The sequence below is a fragment of the Balaenoptera physalus genome (assembly GCF_965194825.1).
Source record: "Balaenoptera physalus genome assembly, chromosome: 15".
Lineage (NCBI taxonomy): Eukaryota > Metazoa > Chordata > Mammalia > Artiodactyla > Balaenopteridae > Balaenoptera > Balaenoptera physalus.
In genome coordinates this window covers 8,027,171-8,053,574 of record NC_138894.1, presented here as the reverse complement: position 1 = coordinate 8,053,574, position 26,404 = coordinate 8,027,171, and the positions used below count along the sequence as shown (strand labels likewise).

At 43.7% G+C, this 26,404-nt stretch overlaps 1 protein-coding gene across 4 annotated transcripts; it reads right to left on the bottom strand.

The window, feature by feature from the left end:
• Positions 1 to 1,188: 1,188 nt before the first annotated feature.
• Positions 1,189 to 25,926, bottom strand: RNF149 (ring finger protein 149). Of its 4 annotated transcripts, XM_082427345.1 has the most exons (8): positions 25,325 to 25,926; positions 15,453 to 15,703; positions 13,059 to 13,127; positions 10,219 to 10,301; positions 7,902 to 7,998; positions 4,461 to 4,659; positions 2,705 to 2,770; positions 1,189 to 1,813 (listed from the first exon to the last, which is right to left on the bottom strand). In XM_082427345.1, exons 1-7 carry the CDS (start codon positions 25,764 to 25,766, stop codon positions 2,730 to 2,732), a joined length of 1,182 nt encoding a protein of 393 aa, XP_082283471.1. In that variant the 5' UTR covers positions 25,767 to 25,926; the 3' UTR covers positions 1,189 to 1,813; positions 2,705 to 2,729. The 4 variants fall into 4 exon arrangements, with proteins under 4 accessions (XP_082283471.1, XP_082283470.1, XP_082283472.1 ...); XM_082427344.1 differs by lacking the exon at positions 2,705 to 2,770; XM_082427346.1 differs by lacking the exon at positions 2,705 to 2,770 and having other exon boundaries at positions 4,482 to 4,659.
• Positions 25,927 to 26,404: the final 478 nt, after the last annotated feature.

Genomic DNA, 26,404 nt, shown 5'->3' with positions numbered 1-26,404 from the left:
GACCCTTTATCATGTTTATTTCCACCTAAGAAAAGCGTATCAAAGGAAACATTTTCCTTTCAAAGTACTGAAGAGTTTTCTGTCTTCTCTTGCTTATTTCTTTATCTGCTGTTAAAGACTTGTGTTTCTAGAGATGAGTACTATAATTTTTCCAATCTCTTCTATTTATAACTTAGGGTTCAAACTTCTGAATTAAGGAAAGCTCTAGCTGACAGCCACTGATTAAGAACTCACTTCCATAATCATCAAAAACAATTTACCTTGATCTGCCACAGTATTCTTTTTAAAAGTCAGCTTCATTGGCTACTGGGAAGAATTAAAGCACCTTCCCCTACTGTGTGTGTTAAAATACAAAGAGCAAACAGTCTACTCTGTATAAAATCAAGGACATATTTTCCTATCCACAATGTACCACAGAAGGCAGATTTCAAAGATAACTGCTATTATGGAAACCTACTGAGGCTGTCTGCTGAAATGAGAGCTCAAAGTATGACAACTTCTATTCCAATAGCTCCTCACATGGAAACTGGCCTCAGTTTACTTCGTTCGGTAAACACTGTTTACTCACCTAGTATTTCACTGAGTGGCTGGAATCAAAGTGTAGTAAGTAGTTTGAAAAAAATAAGCTATATAAACTTTACATCTTAGATACAGCTATAAAAATAAATTATTTAAATTTTAAAAATTACATATTGTTAATAAACATTTATTTTTACCCACAAAGATACACACAGTAACTAGTTTGGAAATGACAAAGGACTACAATTTCAAGTTCTAAAAAAATCTCTTCCTCATCCTTGACTTCCACCTCTAAGAAGTGAGAACAGACAGGGTGTGTGTGTCTGTTTAATCGCTTTATCAATTTAGAGAGCGGCCCCTGAAAGCTTGAACAGCCCACTCCCTCCACCTCCACTGCCAAGGAAGACCCGCAAACAAGAGTGAAGAGGAGAGATGATTAAACAAGGTCACCGCCATTAAGTTTGCTTTAAAATTAATCAAGAAAACTGGTTGTTTATTTTGTTACAACAGCAATGAAAAGTCTCCATCTACCGCCCTTTATAATTGTAAAGATTAAACTGCAGTTGGAATCAGTATATTCATCATTTACCCCCCAAAACGCCGTATCAGAGTCTGTCTACTCCATTTCTTTAACAAGCAATGAAGAAACTTCATGCTCGTGCGCAATACGGAATCGTAGCTTTTTTTATTTGTATAGAAAAAAATGGACAAAACTTCCCTCCCCATCAAGGTTGTTAGAAGAAATTAGGTAATGAAAGGGAGAAATGCAAATCCTAAAGTCAACCAGTGCTTTTCCCATAACTCCAAATAAAAAACAACAATGAAAGTGCTCTAAGGTTTGGAAATCTCTCTATAGTACAGAGGTGCAAGGAAGCGATCGATTTCTCTCATCACATTTACAAGTTTAATGTTCTAAAAAAGTCTTTCCTCCAGGGAAACTCATGTGATCAGTTACTGAATATAATCACACAACTCCATTTCAACTAGTCTGAATTCAATGTGCTTAGTCTAGAAACATCCTTAAGAAGAAAATCTTATGATACATTTTAGTAGATAAATATATGAAGACTAATCAAAAATTCTCTTTAAGAATAAAGTATCTTAGCCCTTTGTACATCAAATCAGAACCTGAAAGGTAAAAGAATGTACATTATTTTCACATATACAAACTATGTGCTAAAGTAAAAAAAATAAAATGTCCTTTAATTCAAGCCCAGGCTCTGTCCGTGACACTGCCGGCAGGTTATACGCTAGGAGACAGGTCCTTCACGCTGAGGGTCACTCCTGCTTGTCTCTGCAACAAAGCAACAAAAGCCAGCGTTGGTTGGTATATTCTGAACTTTAATTACATAAACACTGTTAGATTTGGAGATCATAGTTCAAGAAACAAATTACAGAAAATTTTAAATAAAACTTACATGGAAAAACGACAACCTATTCCAGACAGTCAAGAAAACATATCAACACCCTCCTCACACAGAGCATGAGAGGTTTTCCGGCATTAGCCTCACCAGTATTCATGTGGTCAGCACGGGGCTACAGGAAAGACCCACGCTGAGCTGGTGGGATTAATGAGAGTGTGTTTTCAAACACAGCGATGGTGCCACCACCCATGAAAACAGTAGCTAGCATTTACTGGGCAATACAGACTCTACGAGCTAGAGACAAGTCTGGTATTATCCCCAATCTAGAGACTGGAAACTGAGGCACAGAGAGGTTCAAACCGGCCTTCGAATCCAGTCGGATGTTACTAGGAAGAGGAGTACAAGGTAATTTCAGCACAAAAGGTTTCTTACAGTGACAGGATACTTCCTCAATCAGACCTGAGGTCAAGCAGACAAAAGAGAAGCCCCCTCGGGCAGACCGTCCTCCAGGGAGCGGCTACCGTAAATAACCCCCGCGTCCGCATCCGTTTCCTAGGCGCTCCTGAGCGAATGTTAGCTCAGCTGCGAGTAAAGCTACGTTACACTAATTATACTAATATAATTATAAGCAGACATTATACTAAAGTACTAATAACACTATACTAAAGTACTAATGTCTGCTTAAAAGAATTGATTTTTTCCAATAGTTCTCAAACGATCCAATTATAGGCTAGAAAGAGCATTAACATATAAATTACCTGAACGAATTATGAATTACCTGAACAAATACTTGGAAATTTAGTTTAGGAAAAGAGTTTTACCTGTCCTGAAATATCTCAAGGGTAGTCAAGTACTCAAGGAAACAAATTTCGTTTCCTTTCTGGAGCCTGAAGGCAATGGTAAAAAAACAAACAAACAATGGTAATGCACTTAGGCACAAAGCAATGGAATTCCTAAGAACAAGGACCGTTTATAAACATTTATAAATGGAACTCGCTGCCTTACAAGGCAGAGTCCCAGCAGGAGAGCTGGTTAGGAGAACTCCTACACAATCCACCTTTCCACTTCCTCGTTCTCTGAAATTCATTCTCCCTTTTTCTTACACAATGCATTCTTTCTTCCTCTGGTACTGGTTTAAAACTTAAGTTCTCATATTTCTGTCTTTGCCTCCCAGATTCTAAAAATGGGCAAAAAAGACAAAGTGACTCAGTTTGAAGATGACCGATTTGGAAAGAGATGCTTCCTCTTCCGGTATGGCAAAATTCAAAATTAGAAGCGTCAATTCTTCCCAGTTAAAATAACCTATAAATTAATTCAACTCTAATAAAAATTCTCATGGGAGTTTCTCACAAATGGCAAGTTGATTTTAAGATTAATCTTAAAAAATGAAGAAGAGTTCAGCATTCATTTTTTAAAAAGAATAAAGATGAAGGAATTTGCCTTGCCTTTCAAATATCAAAACATGTTATTCACAAGTAATTATCGCTAAACAATGGACAAGTGGTTAAACATTTGGGAAAAATAGGTTAGTTAAATCTCCCCTTAAACAATGCGGATTAAAGATTTAAATGTAAAATACAAAGCCACAAATGTCAGTAAAATTTAAATTAATAACGCTCAGATGAGACAGATTTTCCTAAGTTAGCATGCTGTCAAAGGCAGAAAGAATCATGAAAGAATGAGAAGCTAGACTAGATAAAAATCAAAGACCAAGACCTCTTAGAATCAATATGAAAAATTAGTTTCTCCATAGAAGAAGAAGCTAAGGATGAAATAATGGGCAAGTCAGAAAAGAAATATAAATAACCAACAAATATGAAAAGAAGATAATTGCATCAGTAATTTAAAACAATGCAATTCATTATTTTACAGACAGGTGGTAAATGTATACACAAAATGATTTCAGTGTTACTGACGACAAAAGTCCATCAGCAGGATGTGGTTTACAGAAATGACAGTGAATCCAAAATGTAATACTACGCAGCTGTACCAAATCATGTGTCTTGTCTACTGATACAGAAAGAGCTTCACACGTTAAGAGGAAAAAACAGGTCACCTGGGCTTCCCTGGTGGCGCAGTGGTTGAAAATCTGCCTGCCAATGCAGGGGACACGGGTTCGAGCCCTGGCCCGCAAAGATCCCACATGCTGTGGAGCAACTAAGCCCGTGAGCCACAACTACTGAGCCCGCGTGCCACAACTACTGAAGCCCACACAACTAGAGCCCGTGCTCTGCAACAAGAGGAGCCACTGCAAAGAGAAGCCCACGCACCGCACGGAAGAGTAGCCCCTGCTCGCCACAACTAGAGAAAAGCCCGCGCACAGCAACGAAGACCCAAGGCAGCCAAAAATTAAAAAACAAAAACAGGTCACCTAACGGCACATGAATGATATTCTCCCCATCCTTAAACACAGAAAAAACATCTGAAATATATTTATGGAAATGTTAAAATGGTATTTGCAGGTGTGAGGTCATGGTTATCATTCTTCCTTTACGCTTTTCTGCAACTTATGTATTTCTTCACCTTCTTTCAACCACTGATAACATCATTTTGTTTGAGAACCCGCAGAAGACTCACCCAGCAAGGCCGTGTTTTCACCGGCATCCTCTTTAAAACTGGCCTCGCAAGGCGGCGCGGAGTCGCTGGTGGTGGGCAGTGCTGAGCTGCCCGCGTCACTTCTGTCACCATCTGGTAAAGTAAGACTCAGATCTGCAGTCGAAATGCCCCCGGGGGGAGATTCTGGAGCGGGCGTCTCCTGCACGTCCTCAAGCTCTCCCTTGAGAGTCAGAGCAAAGAAAATACCTTTTCTCAGTAACACGATCAGGCTTATCTTTCATCTTTTGCTCATAATTCATACAAAATATTTACTTTTATACACGAACATGGCAAAAAAAGCACATCAGTGTCTTCTTTATTTAGCATCACCAGAAAATGAGCCCTCTTCAATAAGCAGCTTTTCAAGACCTAAATCCTTTTCCTCTAAAAACCATTTCTCCCCTTGATACAAACGATGCCACCGTTTCAACTATTTATTGACAGAAAGCGGAGCTTCGCCACAAATGCACTTTCCTGCCTTTCTGAACAGCCTGGCTGGGCGCTCATCACTAAGGCTGGAGCCCTGACCTCAAGTGACCGCCCTAATGGCTGCCAGGAGCCAGGGCTTCCGAGACGAGCAGGCTTCTGAACAGCAGAGGGCCGCAGACTGCACCCGCATTCACTGGAAGATAACCGGTTCCGCTCCTTCCTTACAGAAAGGGTGTCTACCCGCTGCCAGTCTGCCTCGCTTCCCCATTTGCTGCTTCAAAGAAGAAAAGATCACGAAAGTCAGAGCGGGAGACTCTACAAGCGTCACTACGTCTAAGTCCCAAAATTCAGGGGCCATCCAGAAACCTTTCTTGATTCATGCCAGGGTCAAAGCTGTGTCATGATGGCCGAAGCTGCTGCTAAGTGACCGACCGAAGGGGTGTGCGTTGGGGGGTGGTCCTGCGAACGCTGGCGCAGGCTGAGGACAGCGCACCGCCACGCCGCCCGCACTGCCGGCTCCACACGCGTTCTGGAACCCTCTCCCCACTCCCGGGCACCACGTGGCTCCCTGCCTGCTCACAGGCAACGAAACACCCCCAGAACAGACTCGTGACGCACCAACCGGCAAATCCTGTTGAGCTGCCGTAGCATCCGACCTGCCGCACAGCCCACCCTAGCCTGTTCTTCCAGGAACTTGTCTAAATACCTGCCAAACTGAACTACCTGCCCGTCCCAAACCCCACCTGGTCACTCCCTGCGATACACTAACCCTTGAACACGCAGCTCAGACGCGCCTCTAAAAACCCCTCCCTGTCCCTTCCCACATGCAGCTGGCAGGGTCAAGGCCTCCTTCCTCTGTGCCCACACTCTTCAAACGGGCCTCCCTGGCCAGCGGGGTGGGCTGCAGGCCCGGCTTCCACCCACCAGTCCAGAAAGCGGAGTCCCCCAGGAGCCTGCGAGCAGGAGGGCTGAGTCTTATCCCTTCGTCTCCCCTGAGCCAAGTTCAGACCCAGCACCTTACACATCACTCCCCTGATGAACGCCTGCGCCCCATGAGCGAACACACACAGCAGGGACCAGAGGCACGTCAAAGCCGCTCTCACCGCGGTCATTTCTTGGAAATGAGAACTAGTTACCATTCGAGAGTCATAACTACCTCTACAGTCCAACGCAGGAGGGGCCAATGGGCCCAAAGAAAATGGCCGATTTGTCAAAGGATTAAAAAAAAAAAAGTTAAAGGCAAGAAAAATTAATTTCTTAAGTTTGATTTAAAGTTACTGTAGGTTTCTTCAAAAAAGCAAGCAAGCCTTCTGGGGACGCATATTCTAGCTTTCTGAAATTAACATTCTGAAAGCAATCCAACCTGATATAAAAGGAAGAGTCTTGATTTTTAACACATGAAACATACCCATAGATATATTTCCAAAAGCAAAACTCGCGAGGATTAAAGTCTCAACATTAAGGTCAGTGAAATGCCTTTTGCACAAAGGTTTAGAAATGAAAAGAGGTTTAAAATGACTGACGAAAACAAAAGAAGCTTCAGAGTGTATCTACGAGAGGAAAAGACTAAGAAGGAAAACTGCCAAGAAGACACCTGTCTCGCTCCCTGGGTTCTACTGTCCCAAACGCGGCCCCAGGAAGGCGTGAGGCAGACAGGGGTGAACCTCCACGCTGGGGAGAGCCGCCAGTTATCAAGAGCTACGCACCAACAAATGTTAGAGATTCTACAGCAAAGGCACATTTTCCAGACATCCAGGCGGGTGAGTTTCCAGTAAGACAGTCCTGCTACCTCCCCCTCCGTGTGCCTACGGTGAGGCCTCTGGAACTCACACTTGAAAATTATAATTCACAGAAAATCACACTGGTTATTAAGGCAGTGCGTGGTCCCTCAGCTCTCTTTTGAAGATACGCTGAACTAGAAAATGAAAAATACTCCGAAGGGGGCCTGCAGCCTTGAAGGCTGTTATGGCTTTAAGTCACATAGTCATTATCATAATAAAAAACCTCTTTGTAGTTTCTACCTCTGTAATAAACGCTGCAAAAACCTCTGTTTAGCAACAAGAAGAATATATTTGATACTTAAATTACTTCTTTCAGAGATCTCTGTTTCAAAACTATGTATATTTAATCAAGAATATCTTGAGACATTAATAGATTATAGGAAGACTCTAAAAATACAACAATTTAGGAAGATCTGGGTTTTTTCCCCATCTATGTCCCTCCCCTCTTTTGGGTAGGAGGGTAGTTTAGAGCTTGGACACTGGAATTAAGCTTGCACCTGAAAGCTGATTCCCTGTTACCTCACCATGTGACCTCAGGTGAGCTACTTCTCTCTGAGCTCGAGTTTCTAGTTAGTAAAATAAGGAGAGTCACAGCGCTTCCCTCCCACAGGGGCTGGAAGAGTCAATGTAATAACTCGTGTAAGGCATCAGCGCATGGCTACCATGACGCGCTCTCTTTCACTCTGCCCTCCCGTCTCTATTTTCTGAGGAAGGTCTATGACCATCTCAGTATCACAAAGTGATGGAGCACGTTCGGTGCAGGATAAATTTCCCCGCGGCATCTTGACTCTGAAACCCAAGTATCGGGAGAGCTGGTGTCAAGAGGTATGGGCTTTAGCTTCCTCGTAGGTAAAATGTGCACCTGTGCACGAGGCTCCTTCCGTTTCAAACATTTTATAATTCTTGTTTATATGACACTGACTAGCATCTATACACCCTGCAATGTATCACACCAACATCTATCAAAGATAGCACTCTAAGTACAAACTCTAAGGAAACACCTAGCATATTATTCTGTAATCACAAATTTAGTTCACTGATTTTGGGGTATGTCTTAGGAATTCACTTTTAATAAAGAGGAAAATTTCTTCAGGAACCACCAGGATGCTAGAAGGAGCATTTAGTCCACTCCTGCCTCTGGTCAGGAACAGAATCGAATCACTCAGGGAGAACGGGGGTGCAGAGATTGAATATAAACAAAAATGTAACAAACCCAATATCCCAGGGCTTTGATGACATCAAGTTTACACATTGGACACGTTCGGTGATCCAAAAGCCATGGGTCAATGCATATTCTATGAAAAATATGCCTAAAAAAATTAAGTATGTGTTAATGTTTTAAAATAAATGTTTATATCTTATAAAGGAAACAACACATTCCACCAACTCATCTTCTCATTACAAGTTAAATGCCGTCAAATCAACATTCCAGTCTATCCATTTACCCTAGGTAGTCATCTATTCTATTTTTCCACGTTAAATAGAATCTGGCATGTAGAGGGAAATTCCCCCTTCGCTGCACAAAAATAACATGGCTTATTTTCACATCATGCTAGGATGTATTTTTATTTGGGAATAAACGTGGCCTAAGTAACCCAAGAGTGAACTGATAGTAACAAACTAATACTAAACTGATAGTATCTGATCTAAGTCTATAAAATGACTCCGGTGGAAATACAACAAAATATTAACAAGTCATCTTCGGCTTGCAGGCTAAAAAAACTCTTATTTTTTTGTCTTATATATTTTCGTAGCATCTACATTTTTCTAGAATGAACACATCGCTTTCAGAATCAAAAAAAGAAAAACCACATATGAATTTTCTTCTTTTACTGACCGTCCTCACTGGCTAACTTCCCCTCCTGTGTGATGAATCTACATTCTCTACCTGTACTGCAGGTGAGCAGCGGTGGGTATCAGAGCCACACAGATCAGGCTCAGACACCGGCTGCACGTCCTGATGCTGTGACTCTGAACTAGATCCTGAGGCCACTCTGCACCTACCCTGCTGCTCTTCTGAGGAGCAAACGTGTGATGTGGTTACAAGGCACAATAAATCCTCAGTAATTTTTCACTATCATTACTGTCGTCACTGTCTGAAGACCTTTCCTTCAAAGGGAAATCTGCCAGTGCAGTTAAAAATCACAGCATGTAAGGACATAACATGGTCCAGTCCAGCTTGTCTTGTGACCTTTCCATCCTCAAACTGAAACTGACCCACTGGAATCATTCTGAAAAAACAAAACCAGCACGTGGGCTTTATTCGGAAATTTGTTGATATAAATCGTAGGAGAAAACGGGGGTGGACGTAATAAAACCCCATGAAGGAGACCAGGATATGTGCCCATGTAAACCCGTCTGTTTATGAAGCTCCAGTGCAAATCCCAGCTCGGCCTTCAGGAGTATCTGGATTTCCTATAAAAGGAAATCGGCCTCAGGCTGCTCACTGTGTGCATCCAAGTCACAAAGACGTGCCCTAAGCCCGCCTAGAGTGAAAATTCTTGTCTATCTTAATAATTTTCTACAGGACACCATCACCCGACACTGACCCCAGTTCATTAAGTATCCACCACACCAACCCATATAAATGCCTGTAGGTTGAAGTTCACCATCTTCATGCAGGAAAATTAATTTTGTTATTCTCATCCTCATTCCTTCATTTCCTCTACAGAACTCCTGAGAACTTAATCTGCTATAAAGTACTGGGATAGACACAAAAACACTTGGCAAACATACAGCAAGACATAATTATATTTTAACTTGTGACCTGCTTCTAACAGGTGGGAAGTATAATTAACATTGACCAGCTTTAAAACATAATCTTTGTACACCTTTCTGCTAACAAAGCAATTTTTAAAAGAAGTTAATGAAGTATCTCATTATTAAAAAGGAAACATAACTTCCTGTTGCTAAAGAAAATAAATTAATGAAATAAGGGAGGAATATTTATTTCACACAACCCCCAAAAGAACCCAAACCCAGGGTGCAAATAACAGCAGAGCCTAATCTAAGAAAAAAGGCATCTCGGTAGAAAATAATAGACAAAGATACATAACCAGGAAATGTCTTTAAAAATAACATTTCTAGTCAATGTCTGGGAAAATGCTCACTAGTTCAAAACATTAAGTGTTAAAATATTTAAAAGTAAAAAAACCAGCAAAGCCGGAGCCACATCGGCTGGCTGCTCCTGGCCCTCGAGCCCAGGGCCTCCACCCATCCGAATTCCTCAATGTGTAGTATAGATTCCCAGGACCCTAACGAAGCCTTGCTTAAAGACTAAAAGCCAACCTATGACAAAAGGACATAATGGGTCTTAACGGTCACCTAAAGTCTCCAAGCAAAGCAATTTTAAAGTAAAACAGTACAGGAGGAGCCTTGAAGACTTCCAGCTTCTTCTCTAAAAGGTGAGATGATCACAAGATATCACCTGATAGCAAGGTCTTCATATCATGAAAAACATGTTCACTCTTTGGTCAGAAACCTGAAACTTGCCAGTAATTTTTAACATCTCAGGAAGTAAGAGAACGTACTTGCATGGCAGGATTCTGATAACATCCTTTCCTTTAAAATTTTCAATACACACTGCACAACTTTCAGCATCAACATCAATTCCCTGTAGAAAGAAGAGGAAAAAATTTACTATGTCCTTAGTATACAGTATACACTTGGTAAAACTCACTAGAACAACAAAAACAAAACAAAACCAAAACTCACTATAACCTGGGTAAAACAATGATGAATTCTACTCTACATTGGTACATCCTGAATTTAAACACAGATAATTTCTACTTGGTATTTATTTTTACCACTATCAAGGGATTTTTTTTAAAAGAATTTGGCTGAAAAAGAAAAAATTTCATCGTCTACCTAATCAGACACGAATTATGTTTAAATTCTAGGCTACTGTTCATTTTTTTAAGTGATCATATTTTAAGGGCTGTAGAAATGCAAATGCCTGCTTTATTATAATAAAATAAATTATTTTTCAAATGTAAAACAAAGAGAATGAATATCTAATTAGCTACTTGTTTTCTGGAATCATTAAAAACACAAAACAAAAGCACTTTCATTAGAATTTGTGAAAGAACAGAGTTATAACTTACAGATGAGAAAATGCAAATAGCTAAATATCTGAATGTATTCACCTCACTAGCAAAAAAAGAACCATAAATTAAAAGAAGTTATCTTTTTCATATATCAAGTTAATAAAGGTAAAAAGAAACAAAAATTGCTGGGGAAGAAGCAGTCTTGTGACAAAATTTCCACTTCTGAGAATCTGTGGGTCACAGACCTTTTTGGTGGTGTCAGCCCTTCCCCCACTTCCCTGGGTACCCCCTGGACATACCCACCTGGCTTCAGCCCATCAACCAAAGTAGGCATGGCCAGCCTGGTCACCTGACCCAAAACAGGCCAATGAGACTCTCTCTCCCAGGACTCTGGGATGGGGATTCAGGAGCTACCAATCAGTGTCTGCAACTTTAGCAAGTTAATTTTATGGGACACAGCTTCACAGTCATCATGGAATTCTTTAAAAATATCTTTAGCCACGTGGGTCACGTGTTAACAAGCAAGCAGTAAAAACTGATTTTACATGTAGATACTGCTATCAAAGATTGTATTAAAATTAACTTTGTAACAGCGCTTAAAATTATATGTTGCAACTATACATTATCACCTTTTTTCACATGCCATGCAAGGATGATGAAATAATTATTTCCCTAATGGTTTACAAGCTTATACATTACTGTGATCAAGTCCACAAGAAAAGAAAAATTAGAAAACAAATACAGTCTTCAGAACTGGACAAGGTGTAGATTGAAGAAAAAACACAGTATTTTTCTGTACAAGTTTAAAATGTAAATTGCCAGAAAATCCACGTGTGTACCTCATGGACCATTTACGGATCCTTTTTTTTTTAACCATTATTACTGACAACTTTCAAAAAACAGTCCATAGAAGCCTATTTTCAAAAATGTTCTGTACACGAAGAGAATGATATCAATTAATTTATGTTCTCAAAGACTCCATGCAGTAAATTACACACATATAAATCTATGTCTTCTCATATTTAAGGACAGATTTCCTGCCCCAGAGAGTAGAAGACACATTTCAAGAGGAACATAAAACTCCATGCTTGTCACAGAACTGCCAGCTGAATGCACAGTTTGTCCCAGGCATTTGCTGGGCTCTCTCCCCAGGGACCCTCGTGATTCGTAAATCAGATGTTAATCTTCCCATGAGATGGGAATTTTTTTAACTTTTCCTGTTTAATACATCTACATGGAAAGAAAGCAGGACCTTGCACCAACTATGAAAATTCACTGTTATTACAACGTAAGGCATTTGGGCAAGAATGCAGCAAACAATACAATTCCAAGAGTAGAATATATAACACATTCCACGTGAACCATTAATATCAGATTCCAAAGTTTTAAAATCAAAGGTCTATAAATTTAATGAGTGTTATTCTGAAGCTTTAATCCTTTAAGTAGGTCAGAGGAGGAGATGTGGACCCAAGTGCACTTACCGGGGAGTGGAGACTGGGGGGTCGGCATGGATGGACTACATCTCAACAACTCGGGGAGATAAAACAAAGATCCAAACAATGGAACCAACCCATAGCTATCTATGTCAACACAGCCATCAACATTTCCCAGCACGATAAACGGGCCATTAAGGGAATAACTATTCCTGCATTAGCAACTGTTTTCCTTTAAGGAATCTATCCTCTAAGAACCTGAGGTTCTGAGATTTCGTTGGGATTTGTCCTATTCCAAAAATGCTTCTGAACTCTGGTACGATTTTGGTCTTTTAAAAGTCTCAGGTTGGCCATGTGAAACGTTTCTTTTTTAAAAAGTTTTAAAAACATCTTTTCTCCCCTTCTCCACAAATCCCTGTATTTTCTCCCTGTAATTAAAGGAGTCTCAGAGAGAATGGACAGAGTGTGTGAGATTTAATGGAGATGGATTTAAGCTTCAGGGTCTCCAGTAGAGACCAGAGCTGCTTCAGAGTTACCTGTGTCTGACCGACAGGTGGAGGATGGACGTGTGGGCACTGTCCAGCCAGTGTGGCCACCTGAGCATCTGACATGTAGCCAGTGTGACTGAGGAACTGAGTTTTCAGTTTAATTTAATTCATTTAAATTCAGATAGCTGTATGTAGCTAGTGGTACCCTCCGGCAGCACAGGTCTGGAAGGCTCTCCACATATACAAGAGTGTTTCTGCCAACCCTTCTTTAAAATAAACACATACGTCATAGTTAACACTAACTCAGACTAGCCAAAACTCCATGATTGATACTGAGTTTAGACACATAAACAGATTTGTATTTTAGTCTAAACAAACAAACAAAAAACTATGAAAATATTACCTTTTCTCCATGCTTTACAGTATGAAGAGGAAGCTGCCCAATAAGTTTCTTTGTTTCTTTTCTATGGCTCTTAGGGAGGAAAAACATTATTATTATTGAAAATTTTAAGTCACTATTTAAAAAATTCATATATTATAATATAAGCAAGCTATGGAAAAATCTCATTTAAAAAGCAAAGTTAGATGAGTACAATGAAACTAATTTTAAGAAATTACCACTGAAGGGCTTCCCTGGTGGCGCAGTGGTTAAGAATCCGCCTGCCAATGCAGGGGACACGGGTTCGAGCCTTGGTCCTGGAAGATCCCACATGCCGCCTAGCAACTAAGCCCATGCACCACAACTACTGAGCCTGTGGCTCTAGAGCCCGCGAGCCACAACTACTGAGCCCGCGTGCCTAGAGACCATGCTCTGCAACACAAGAAGCCACCGCAATGAGAAGCCCGCGCACCACAATGAAGAGTAGCCCCCGCTCGCCGCGACTAGAGAAAGCCCACACGCAGCAACGAAAACCCAACGCAGCCAAAAATAAATAAATAAAATAAGTTTTAAAAAAAGAAATTACCACTTTAGTCGTAATGTACACAACAGCCACATGTTAACTTAAGGGCTGTTTTGCTGCTCAAGAATACTTATTTTCAACTCCATGTCTGAAGAAGAACCTTTTTTTTTTAACACCTTTATTGGAGTATAATTGCTTTACAGTGGTGTGTTAGTTTCTGTTGTATAACAAAGTGAATCAGCTATACATATACATATATCCCCATATCTCCTTCCTCTTGCATCTCCCTCCCACCCTCCCTCTCCCACCCCTCTAGGTGGTCACAAAGCACCGAGCTGATCTCCCTGTGCTATGCGGCTGCTTCCCACTAGCTATCTATTTTACATTTGGTAGTGTATATATGTCCATGCCACTCTCTCACTTTGTCCCAGCTTACCCTTCCCTCTCCCCGTGTCCTCAAGTCCATTCCCTATGTCTGCATCTTTATTCCTGTCCTGCCCCTAGGTTCTTCATGACTTTTTTTTTTTTTAGATTCCATATATATGTGTTAGCATACGGTATTTGTTTTTCTCTTTTTGACTTACTTCACTCTGTATGACAGACTCTAGGTCCATCCACCTCACTACAAATAACTCAATTTCGTTTCTTTTTATGGCTGAGTAATATTCCATTGTATATATGTGCCACATCTCCTTTATCCATTCATCTGTTGATGGACGCTTAGGTTGCTTCCATGTCCTGGCTATTGTAAATAGAGCTTCAGTGAACATTGTGGTACATGATTCTTTTTGAATTATGGTTTTCTCAGGGTATATGCCCAGTAGTGGGATTGCTGGGTCGTATGGTAGTCCTATTTTTAGTTTTTTAAGGAACCTCCATACTGTTCTCCACAGTGGCTGTATCAATTTACATTCCCACCAACTGTGCAGGAGGGTTCCCTTTCAGAAGAAACCAATCTTACGTTTAATCACTGGTAAGAACGTCATCAGCTGAGCAGGGGGCTCCATACGCTCATCGGCTAACGTCCCTAAAAGGGCAGAGGCTTCCTAGTCGGAGGCTGAAGATGACCCAGAAATGACCATCTACTGCCCGCAGAGCCAGGACGGGGCGGTTCTCAAGACAACAGGTGAGCGGGGAACCCAGAGGGCCCTGCTCTCCCCGGTTACTGAACCAGTGTCTCTGCACATAAATGGCTCTGAACACGGCTCCACCATGGAGACAGGGAGGCCCGTTCTCCTTCGAAACACAGAACCAGGTCCCCCCACCTCATGCCTTGCTTTTTTGTCATCCCTTTACATCTGGGAAGCACAGAGGGTCTCTGCAGAAGTGAAACATGACCCGATTTCCCACAGAACAGAAAGTTTAATATATTCTAATTTAAAACTTATTTCAAAACCCCCCCTGGGCTGCCCTGGTGTGGTGGCGCAGTGGTTAAGAATCCGCCTGCCAATGCAGGGGACACGGGTTCAAGCCCTGGTCCAGGAAGATCCCACATGCCGCGGAGCAACTAAGCCCGTGCGCCACAACTACTGAGCCTGTGCTCTAGAGCCCGCGAGCCACAACTACTGAGCCCGCGTGCCACAACTACTGAAGTCCGCGCACCTAAAGACCATGCCCCGCAACAAGAGAAGCCACCGCAATGAGAAGCCCGCGCATCACAATGAAGAGTAGCCCCCGCTCGCCGCAACTAGAGAAAGCCCGTGCGCAGCAACGAAGACCCAACGCAGCCAAAAATAAAAATAAAATAAATTTATTAAAAAAAATCCCATATTAATACTTAAATACTGTGAGTGATAATGAAATTAAGAATACTGTCCAATAATTTCAAGCAATATATATATAGGAAATATTTACAAACTATCTTTTAAAAAGCAAAGTTAAAGAGAGACAATTACCTGACTTCCAAACTGTGCGCCAGTGTATAGGAAGCGCTGTATATAGTAAAATATTAGCCAGGCTAACGAGATGATCATCATGGTGATGAAGGCGATGGCCACAAACACCACGGACTGACCGCTGATGAACTCCTGTACGTGCCGGGTGCCGAGCCCTATGGTCACTGTGACCGGAATGTCTTTCTGCACCAGATCCACAATTTCTCTTCCTTTTGGGTAGCTAACCATAATGACTACTGTATTTCCTGTTCCTGTAGGAAAGAACAAAGGAATCAATATGAGGAACACAAAATAAGATACAGAGAAAGTATGGCTCCATGCACATACAACCAAGAACTGTGATAAAATGGATAATTTTCTAGGAAAACCCAAGTTACCAACACTGGTCTCCAAGGAGAAAACAGACTGATTGCATAAGTAGAATAAATCACTAAGAACTACCCCCTAGAAAGCAAGAGCCGCCCCGGCCCCTGTTCAGTTTCACAGGTGAGCTCTACCCCCAAAACCTTTAAAGAACAAGTAACATCAATGACATTTAAAGTGCTCCACAGCAGATTGAAAAAAATAAAAAGAAGTCTTAAAATTATTTCTAAGGTAATAGAACCAAGCATGGTAGCAAAAATCCAACATAAGAACCACACAGACCAATTTCAACTTGTGACTATTAATACGAATGCCTAAGCACACCCATTAACTCAGGGAGGCAATCGGAGAAGTTCCACTATGTTCGGTATTTCATTTTGTTCTGAGGACATCAGCAGACATAAGACAAAAAAATAAGAGAAATAAACAAGGGATAAAATGGCCAATTTTACATGAATCTATAGATTAATTTTTTAAAATTATCAATGGGATTTCAAAAACCTTAAAAATTCTGCTTCTAAAGCTCATTTAGGGGAAAAATAATAAAGAACAATCAGGAAAACTTTGTAAACAGTAAAACCTGGACTAGCCTTTGTTGTCAAAGTAATTAAAACAGTGTGGTGGTAGCATATGAAGACAACCAGAATGGTACAGAATAAGAAGCCCAGAAACTAGACCCAAATACATGAAAGAATTCAGTAAATGATGAAAGTGGAATTTCAAATCAATGGGGTAAAATGGATTATTTTTTTAAAAAACAGTGTGGGCGCAACTGAGTATCACCTGAGGCTAAAAAAGCTGCATCCCTTCTTTGCAACTTAAGCCAAAATAAATTCTAACCAAATCCAAGATTTAAATATATAAAAAAGAGAAAACATAAAAGAGCCAGAAGAAACATGGGAATTAAAAAATAACTAATATTGGGGCTTCCCTGGTGGCGCAGTGGTTGAGAATCTGCCTGCCAATGCAGGGGACACGGGTTCGAGCCCTGGTCTGGGAAGATCCCACATGCCGCGGAGCAACTAGGCCCGTGAGCCACAACTACTGAGCCTGCGCGTCTGGAGCCTGTGCTCCGCAACAAGAGAGGCCGCGACAGTGAGAGGCCCGCGCACCGCGATGAAGAGTGGCCCCCACTCGCCGCGACTAGAGAAAGCCCTTGCACAGAAACTAAGACCCAACACAGCCAAAAATAAAATAAATAAATAAATTTTAAAAAAAAACAAAAAACAAAAAACTAATATTGAAGGAAAACCTTTCCAAGTGTTAAAAATCACCTCGAAACTTCTTTAAAAAAAAAAGAAAAAGATTTGAGCAACTAACCAATTATATAAAAACAAAAATTTTCTGCACTGGCTACAAGAGAGGAAAATCAAGGACTCAAGATCAAAAGAGCAACTGGTCAATAGGGAAAAAAATACATGGAACATAACAAAGACAAAAAGCTAATTTCCTATAAGAAAAAGAGCAGCAGAAAAACAAAGAAAATTAAGTCAGTTTGCAGAAAACACAAATGGGTTTAAAAAAAAAAACAGCATCTTTAGTGACATATAATTCACATGCCATAAAATTCATTCTTTTAAATAAGTGTACAATTCAATGGTTTTTAGTATAGTCACAAAGGCTGTGCAACCATCACCACTACCTAATTCCATAACATCTTCATCACCCCCAAAAGAAATCCTGTACATATTAGCGATCACTCCCCCCAGAAAGGATTTAAACATATGAAAAGTCATGGTACAAATGAAAACACACCTAAAAGATTGGCAAACATCAAAAAGTCTGATACACCATATCAGCAAGAGCAAGTACAAACGGGCACTCTTGCTGGGGGAGTGAATTATTACAACCTGGTATGGAGAGCAACAGCTACTAAAAGTCTTTAAATGCACATGTCTCCCTGACCCGGCAATTCCAGATCCAAGAAACTAATTCCACAGATATACTTATGTATGTACACAGGAGGAATCCATAAAGATATTTATTGTCAGTGTTTTTTCTAAAATTTTGCTATCACAGCCTAAATGTCCATCAGTGGGATTTCCCTGGTGGTGCAGTGGTTAAGAACCCATCTGCCAATGCAGGGGACACGGGTTCGAGCTCTGGTCCGGGAAGATCCCACATGCCTCGGAGCAACTAAGCCCGTGCGCCACAACTACTGAGCCTGCGCTCTAGAGCCCGCGAGCCACAACTACTGAGCCCACGTGCCTAGAGCCCGTGCTCCACAACAAGAGAAGCCACTGCAATGAGAAGCCCGCGCACCGCAACGAAGAGTAGCCCCCACTTGCCGCAACTAGAGAAAGCCTGCTCGCAGCAACAAAGACCCAACGCAGCCAAAAATAAATAAATTTATTTATTTATTTATTAAAAAAATAAAAATATAAATGTCCATCAATAATAGTTATATAATTTACAGTACATGTACACAGTCTGAGGCAGCAGCTCTGTTAATAGTGACGGCAGTCAAGACACAAGAGGAAAAAAGCCGCACGTAAAACTGTGTGGACAAGAGTTCTACGTGGCGGTATCAGTACAGATCCCCCTGAAAGCTACCCCAGAGCCTGCGGACCCTGACTGCCTCCGGGCGGGGGGAGAGCCGGACACAGGAAAAATTCTCTATCAGGTGTACATGTTACCTATTCAAAAACTAACTTACAAAGTACATTTAAAGACTGTTCTCTGCCATTACACTGAAACCACATTCTAACACTATTTTATTATAAAGAGAAATTTAATCTGTAGCAAATCCGCCCCCGGCCGTGGGGATTTAGTTACTGAAAGCCCAGAAGGGCACCCTTCTCAGGTGACTGCTGTCTGGAGGCCGATCCTATGACCCAGCCCTAAAAGTGTTACTTGGCCAGCACCCTAGCTGTCTGAGCACTCACGCAGTCTACTACGTCATCACTGGGGAGACTTAATAAGGAGCAAGGCATTTCCTGCCTTCAGGGAAATAAACATCTCGTAGCCGAGAAAGACAAATACAGAAACAATTAGGATACTTATACCACTTATGATTACGTGGTGCTTTATAAGCTGAAAGCCCTTTTCATAAATTAAAAAAAGTTTCCTTTCGTGGAAAATTTCAAGCACATGCTAAAGTAGAAAGGAGAGTATAATGAAGCCCATGTACCTGTCTCACTTTTATACAGAAAACAAAATGTTGCTATGCTACAGTTACAGTTACAGTTTCTGGTACTGATGATAGAATGACCTTTCTGTGTTAATGGGGAAAACCAGCTCTGAAGTACTTTCACATCTGTCTCTCACTTGAGGCAGAAAGAGGCGAGTAATCATTTTACAGACGAGGGCTAAAAACACTATCATGTGTAAAATAGCTAGCTAGTGGGAACCTGCTGTACCCACCAGGAGCTCAGCTCAGCTCGGTGCTCTGTGATGACCTAGATGGGTGGGATATATGTATACATATAGCTGACCCACTTCATAGTACAGCAGAAACTAATACAACATTGTAAAGCAATTATACTCCAATTAAAAAAAAAAAAAAAAGTTGCTCAATGTCACACACCACCTGGAAAAACCAGTTCCAGGGTCCTGAAGCCCCAGCTCCTACGTGTACCTCTGCCCTGCCCCCTCATTCGGAGGGACACAGGCTTCAAGGCCACCGGGCTCACATCTCCCTCTGACAACCACTGCCTGGGTGCTCTGAGAGTTTTTGTTCAGCTATAAAATGGGGATGAGAATTTTTCTATCTGGGGCTGTCGCTTATTTAACGAGAACGTGGAATAACAAAAAACTGCGGAAATGAACTGATCATTTTGTCTGGGGAGGGAGGGAACTTCTTCCCTAGGAAGTCAGTGCATCTTGACGGATAGGAAGAGTTCCCAAGCAAAAGAAGGGAGACTTCTTGGCTGTGAAACCATCATAAGAGCATATTTGGAATGGTGACTGGCCCAGTTTGGTTAGTGACTAAGTACACATAAAGGTATCCTGCTTATCTCATTAGCCCCCGTGCCTCACGTAGAACCTGGCACATAGTAACTATTTAATAAATATTTGTTGTCTAAATGAGTGAGAGGTGGGGAATGAGCTGAGAACACCTGAAACCTCAAGGGAGGGGCTGCAGACAAGCAGTGATTATCAGGAGGACACCTGGGACAGAAAAGATCTCCAGTATCAATCTGAAATTTTTCACCTAGGAAATTCTTAGTTCATTAAGTTACAAGAAATTTTTAAAAATAAAATAAAATACTGAGTGCTAAATTTTGCTACACTCTAATTATAGCAGCAAGATTGCTTCTGGGAACTACTCTAAATTTAAAAACTCAGAATGAAGACTTCTTCGATCCCGTGATTGGCTCTTCTGGGACATGTGTGGGATGAACTGTTGGCCGGGCAGTCGAGTAAACATGCACCAGCTCAGGGTCACTGGGTGCACAACCCCAAGGGGTGCCGGACACAGGCCCCACGTCTGGCCCTGCCCGCCCCTCCGGATGTACCGGGGGCCAGTCCTAGAGAGCCCTAGTGGCACGAGAGAGCAAGTCACGGCTGACTGCCAAACCAAACGTTTTGCCTGTGCCTTCTTCAGGCACAGACGCTCAGAGTCTTGGGACGGGGGAGAAAAAGCCCTTTGAATGTTTTTCTTCCCCAGGCCTCAGTGCTACCAATCACACTTGACCAAAAAAGGTCACCTTGTGCAATGCCCGCCCTTCCCCAAAAGAACCTACAGACCTCACCGCTGAACTCCTTGAAGGCAGTCTGTTGTATTTCTGTCTTAGACACTGGCATCGCATAAGGTCTCAAACAGAGCACACGATCATAAACCTACTTGAGAAATAATAGTTCCCCTTACCACCTTGTCAAAAACAAACAAAAAATGTAAAAAGAAAATCTGTTTTGGTCAATAGCTTCAACATTCTGGAGGGTCACGTTTGAGTCTAGTGTACCATTCCTCCTCCCTAGGAAACTATTTAAAGTAGATTTCAACATTCTCTTGAAGGAGATGGGAACTACTAAAATATTTAAAGTAGTGGCTTAGATTTCTGTTCTAGAAGACTGATGCAGGCAGCGAGAAATACATTTTAAATCTCCAACGAAGAGAATCCCATGACCTTTCAGGTTTTCTTTTTTCCAATAACTTAACTTTCATATTCTCTCCATCCCTCCCACCCCCCTCCCCAAACCTGGAGAATTCCTGGTCAAATCTTTAAGATGCAGCAATGCCTCTGAAGTACACCTCTTTCTACCCTCCTGCTAGAACGTCTTCCTGGGCCCCTCCCCCTCACTAGACAAGGACTGCAGTTCTTATTTATTAGTTTTTGCGCTCAGCATCACACAGTGATGGCCCAACAGAAGGGTTTCTGTACAAATGAATCAACCTGAAAAACTGGTTTACCTTCCGGTATTATCCTTGAACTGACCCAATAAGGAGAATTATCAGAGACTCCCTTTGCAGGGGAAATAGTACACCAAATATGAACGGAAACGTCTCCAAAATGTGAAGCTATCATGCGAACAGAAATGTCTTTATAGTTGGCTAGGATGAGTTAGGAGGACTCAAAAATATATGCACTTCTCTTCTTGGAATTTCACATTTTGTTTTGGATAATCTGGCTTGCTCAAGAATATTTTGTATTTGTTGAGTACAGTACTCAACAATCTTACTGCGAACTCTTTGCAGTTTTCCCGAAAGCCTCACTTTGTCACCTCAGGCCTTCAGTCCTTTCCGGGGCCACTCCCTTCACCCAGAAGGTTCTACAGCCCCACTCCACCCCGCATACCACACACACACTCAGATACCTTCATCAGCTTAAGCTGTGCTTCAACACTCCATCTGTCTGGGAACTGTCTGAGTTAATCCACCTGCTATGAGGCTGTGAGGTGCCATCTCTTCCTAGGGCACCAAAATACATTCTAGTCTCAAATCTAAATGTTTAGATCATTTGTGAGAGTGCAGCATTCAAGATCATTGAGCATCATTCACTCATAAAAGACTATTTACCATGCTCTGCAAACACAAAACGCACCTCTCTCCTGAGGTAAGGATTTCTTATCACCTGTGTCATCTCCCTCCACCCCAACTCTGGCCCCTTCCCCAAACACACCTCTAAGCCCTGCTGGTACTTGGCACTCAGTAAACTGCTGACAGAACTAAACTGCCAGTCTAAACAGCCACTCAAGATGTCAGCTAAAGGATCAGCCTGGTGTTAACCAACCATCACCACATCGAGGCCGACCCTCTCCAAAAGCTTCCATTTCAGTGGTCTGACTTACATCAATTTTTACTTTTCTTGGTCAAACTGACTTCTAATCATCTTTGCGCTATCTCTGCATCGGATGCCCTTCCTTTATGCTTTCTAAGTACCTGTGCATATAATTCTGTCGAGGTCCAAACCACATTGCCTGGAAAGGTCTGTTTATCGCTCCCACTAGGCTGGGAACTCCTCAAAGTCCGGCACACGTCTAGGCGTTTCTACCCCCAAGCAGGCGCCATACTTGGCCCAGACTGGCCGCTGTATATCCATCTGCCAAAGTAAAGGGAACCAACCTTGGGCATTAGGGTGACGGTCCTTACAGCTATCCTGATGGAATATTATCTTAAAGTCATGATTTATTTTAGAACCACAATAAAATACTGATTTAAATCCAAAATGTCTTGTACTGGATTCTAGTAGTCAAGCAACAGGTCTAAGAAAAACTGGTGAAATTCTGAGACTTGGGAGGAGACTATCGTGATTGGAGTTTACAAGCAGCCACCTCGACCTGTCCTGTGGAGCCCCGCACAGACGCGCTGACCAGTGCTTTACACCGGCCCTGTCCACACTCTGACAAAACACGAGAAAGCAAAGTCTGAGCTGCCGTCAACGTTCTGCGTAATGTTTCAAATTCAAGTCCGTCAAAGCTGGCTCCTCTTCTGACTTAATTCCACTCACTCCACTCTTAAGTCTAGTCCATTCTCAAAAAGCCATGAAACATCTGTACCCTTGTCCCCAGTGGGGCCACCTTCTGAGAATGAGGGTCATTCTTTTCCGTTTCTAGTGACCACTACGGTATAGGCCCTCACATTTCTACCTGGTCTAAGTGGATTCCCTGTTTCCAGCGTGTCCTCTGTGTAACCCATTGGTCACACTGCACCAAATTCACCTCCCTTTCAGTCAGCGGTTCAAAACATCGGATGCTACTGTCATCCCCTCTGCCCCCGGACATCTGGCAATATCTGGAGACATTTTGGGTTGTCACAACTGGAATCTCGTGAGTAGAGGCCAGGAAAGGCCCCTGCAACAAAGAATGATCTGGCCATAGATCACCGTGTTACCATGGGCCAGTCATTTAAGTTCTTTGGGCATCGGTTTCCTCATCTGTAAAACGGGGTTAAAGTACCCGCCTCCAAGGGCTGTCGGGAGGAATAAGTGGAGAATACCGACTCTGCACTGGGAACTTTCATACATTTTTTTAAAAATTCCTAATGCTGTTACTTTTGTCTTTTTTCTCAAACAGAATTATTCTCACAGTAAAAAGGCTAGAACGGACACTAATAATGGCAACAGAAGCTCACAAGAAGAAGATGTAAAATAAATACCAATTCGGTGTTTTCTGGGCCTGGAGAGATTATATGTCAATAATCTGGAGTGGAAGCTCTTTCCCAGGGCATTCTGGGCCTGGGTGTTTTCTGGGCCTGGATAGATTATATGTCAAAAATGTAAGCAAGCAAGGTTACTGAACCATGGTTAGAACAAGTGCAATTAGCCTGGAAGGACGTGAATGTCACTACCAAAAAATGCAGTAAACAGATTTAGAAAACTGTAGGCTGATGGGCCTGCCATGGAAAAGAAAAAGTCCCCATTACGATGTCACTCAGAAGGGACCGCAAGGACCCAGCACCAGAGAACCCTCACATACTGCCCCCTTTTCTTTGGCAGACGCCTGTCCACAGGATGCATCTGGAACGCTGTGTGAACTCTGACAGAACTTCTCACGAGAGGCTTGTAGAAACATGACTCGGGTACAGTGACAACTGGAATAACTGCACCAAAGGTGGTGCATCGCCCGGTGCCACCACGGGAACATCTGCTCCCGTTTCCTCCCCAAACCCACTTCCTCTCTGTTGCAACTGAGGAATTTCCCCTCTCCTATCTGAGGGCAACCCCTCCACGAGTATCCTGGACCCGGCCGCTGTCCTTCTCAAAAACCTGACTCTGTTACCTCTTCTCCATCCTACACCTCTACCAGATCACTCCCATCCAACTTCAAGATGCCTCGCTGCCATCCAGCCCACCCTTCCCTGCCCTACGGTTTCCACCCACTTTTTAGCACCTCCCCAGCCCTTGCCGTCAACCATCTTGAAAGCGTGGTTCTAACACTCTCACTTCCTCACCTCTCAACAAAATTCCGTTCCCTCGTTCTGCTAAAATAGGCCAAATCCAAAGTCACTCTTCTGTCCTCATTGTACAGGTGTTCTGAACTTACATTCAAGAAGCCAAAACAGAACAAAAACCAAAAGCACAGGAAAAAGGATGTCTGACTTGCAGCAGCAGAAACTCTCTAAAGAGATTTTAATCCCAGTAAGTTCAGAATGAGTCGTGTTCTTAGAAGGCCTTCCGACTCTGCCGTGTACTGGTAGAATATCACTTGGAATTCAGTTCTGAGCATGATAACGTTGCAAAATGCACCTTTTAAACTTTCATGACTGCTTGACAATACAACCCGTTGCCCCAGAGAACAGTGTGTGGGAAGGGTCACCTGGCAAAGAGCAAGATTTCTTTTTTTTTTTGGCCAAGCCATGTGTCTTGTGGGATCCTGGTTTCCTGACTAGGGCTCGAACCTGTGCCCTCTACAGCGGAAGGGCAGAGTCTTAACCACTGCACCACCAGGGAAGTCGCAAGAGAAAGATCTTTTCCTGCATGATCACAACTTTAAAAATTTCAACTAAACTCAAGTCTCAAGCAATCTGATTGGCAGTGGAGCCAGTATTATAACCTTCTATTTAGCAAGTGAGAAAACATACCCCAACTTAAGGCCAGGTTTTCTGACTCAGCTGAATCCAGACTGTCCCACTCAAAAGTTCAGAATACTGACATGTTTTATGAAAGTGAAGACACCAGAGTGTCACCAAGCCACCACCTTACGTGGTGAAGGGAGAGCCAGACCCTGGAACGCCCTGGGAAAGAGCTTCCACTCCTGCCCCACCTGACTTTGGGGAACGCCGAATGGCAAGGGATCCATGATTAGGAATCATGAGACTTTCCGCCAACGAGGACCACAATCCTCCTCCTGCGAGCTTTAATTTCTTCCGTTCTCCCCATCACCCTCCTGCACAGCGCACCTCCCTCCACTTGGAAGGGCCCAGGGAGATGATCTAATCTTGCCCTTAGGCTCGCCTCCCTCCTAAGAGCCCCCGGGGGTCACACCGAGCCAACCTAGCGCTTCCCTCGTAGTTCCCTTCGGCCAGAGCCCATCGCCGCCGCCCCTCGCGGTCCCGCCGGAGGGCCGGGCGGTCGGCCGGGACCGCGGCGCACGGACGCCCCGCCCGTCCCCGCGCCCCGGCGGCTCACCCGCGTGGGACATGGGCGCGGTGAGGTTCCCGTGGCGCTCCTCGTTGTACAGGACCACGGCCGAGGCGTTCCGCCGCGCCGCCGCCAACACCTTGTCCTTGAAGGTGCAGCCCCCGCGCGCCACCAGCGCGACCCAGGGCGCGGCCCCCCGGCCGCCGGGCACGAGGAAGCGCGTGCGGGGCGCGCAGCCCTCGGGGTCGCGGTCCTCGGCGCGCGGGACGCCCACCAGGCCCCGCGCGCCCTCCTTGGGCGAGCTCTCGCCGAAGCGGCCGCTCTCCGAGACGCTCCGCACGCTCCGGTTGGTCTGCGGGTCCACGTACTCGGTGCTCACCACGGCCGAGTACCACTCGAGCGCCCGGCCCCGGGCCCCGGGCGCACACAGGGCCAGCGCTAGCAGCGCCAGCGCGCCGCGGGCCTCGGGCCGCCGCCGCCGCCACGCCATGGCCCCGCCGCCGGGCTCACCGGGAGAGGGCCGGGCGGGAGACGGAAGGCGCTGGCGTGCGAGGCCGCCAAAAAGCACGGAGAAATCGACGCCAGCTGCCGAGCCCGGGAAGACCCAGTCCCGGCGGCGGGAGGGGCCGCGGCGCACGCGCACCTGGAGGAGCGGCGGGAGGGGCGGGGCGAGGGCGGGGCCGGCGGGCGGGGCCGTGGCGCACGCGCACCTGGCGGGGTGGCGGGGGAGGGGCCTTGACTGGCCCCGCTCCCCGCTCTGAGCCAGGCGCGACGCATGCGGGCGCGGGACCACCGAGTGCTTTTACAGAGTGTCGCCAGATTCCTGCGGCCCGGTGGTCCTGGGACCCCGGGACCCTGCGGTCCGAGGCGGGGATATGGGAAGTGACCGCCCGAGAAACGGGAAACTTCTCCGCGAGCCGGCCAAGAGGCGCGGGAGCCTGGTTGTGTAAAATCGCTGAACGGATGTTTATGAAGAATTCACTGTGCAAGGCCCGTGGCAAAGGCCTTGCTTGTCTAAAACATTGAAAAACAGCTTAAAAACTCCAAAGCTGCACAGATTTTCCAGATACTTTCTGTTACCGATTTTGTATGCTAATTGATTTTTGTATTTTGTGTATAGTCTGTAAC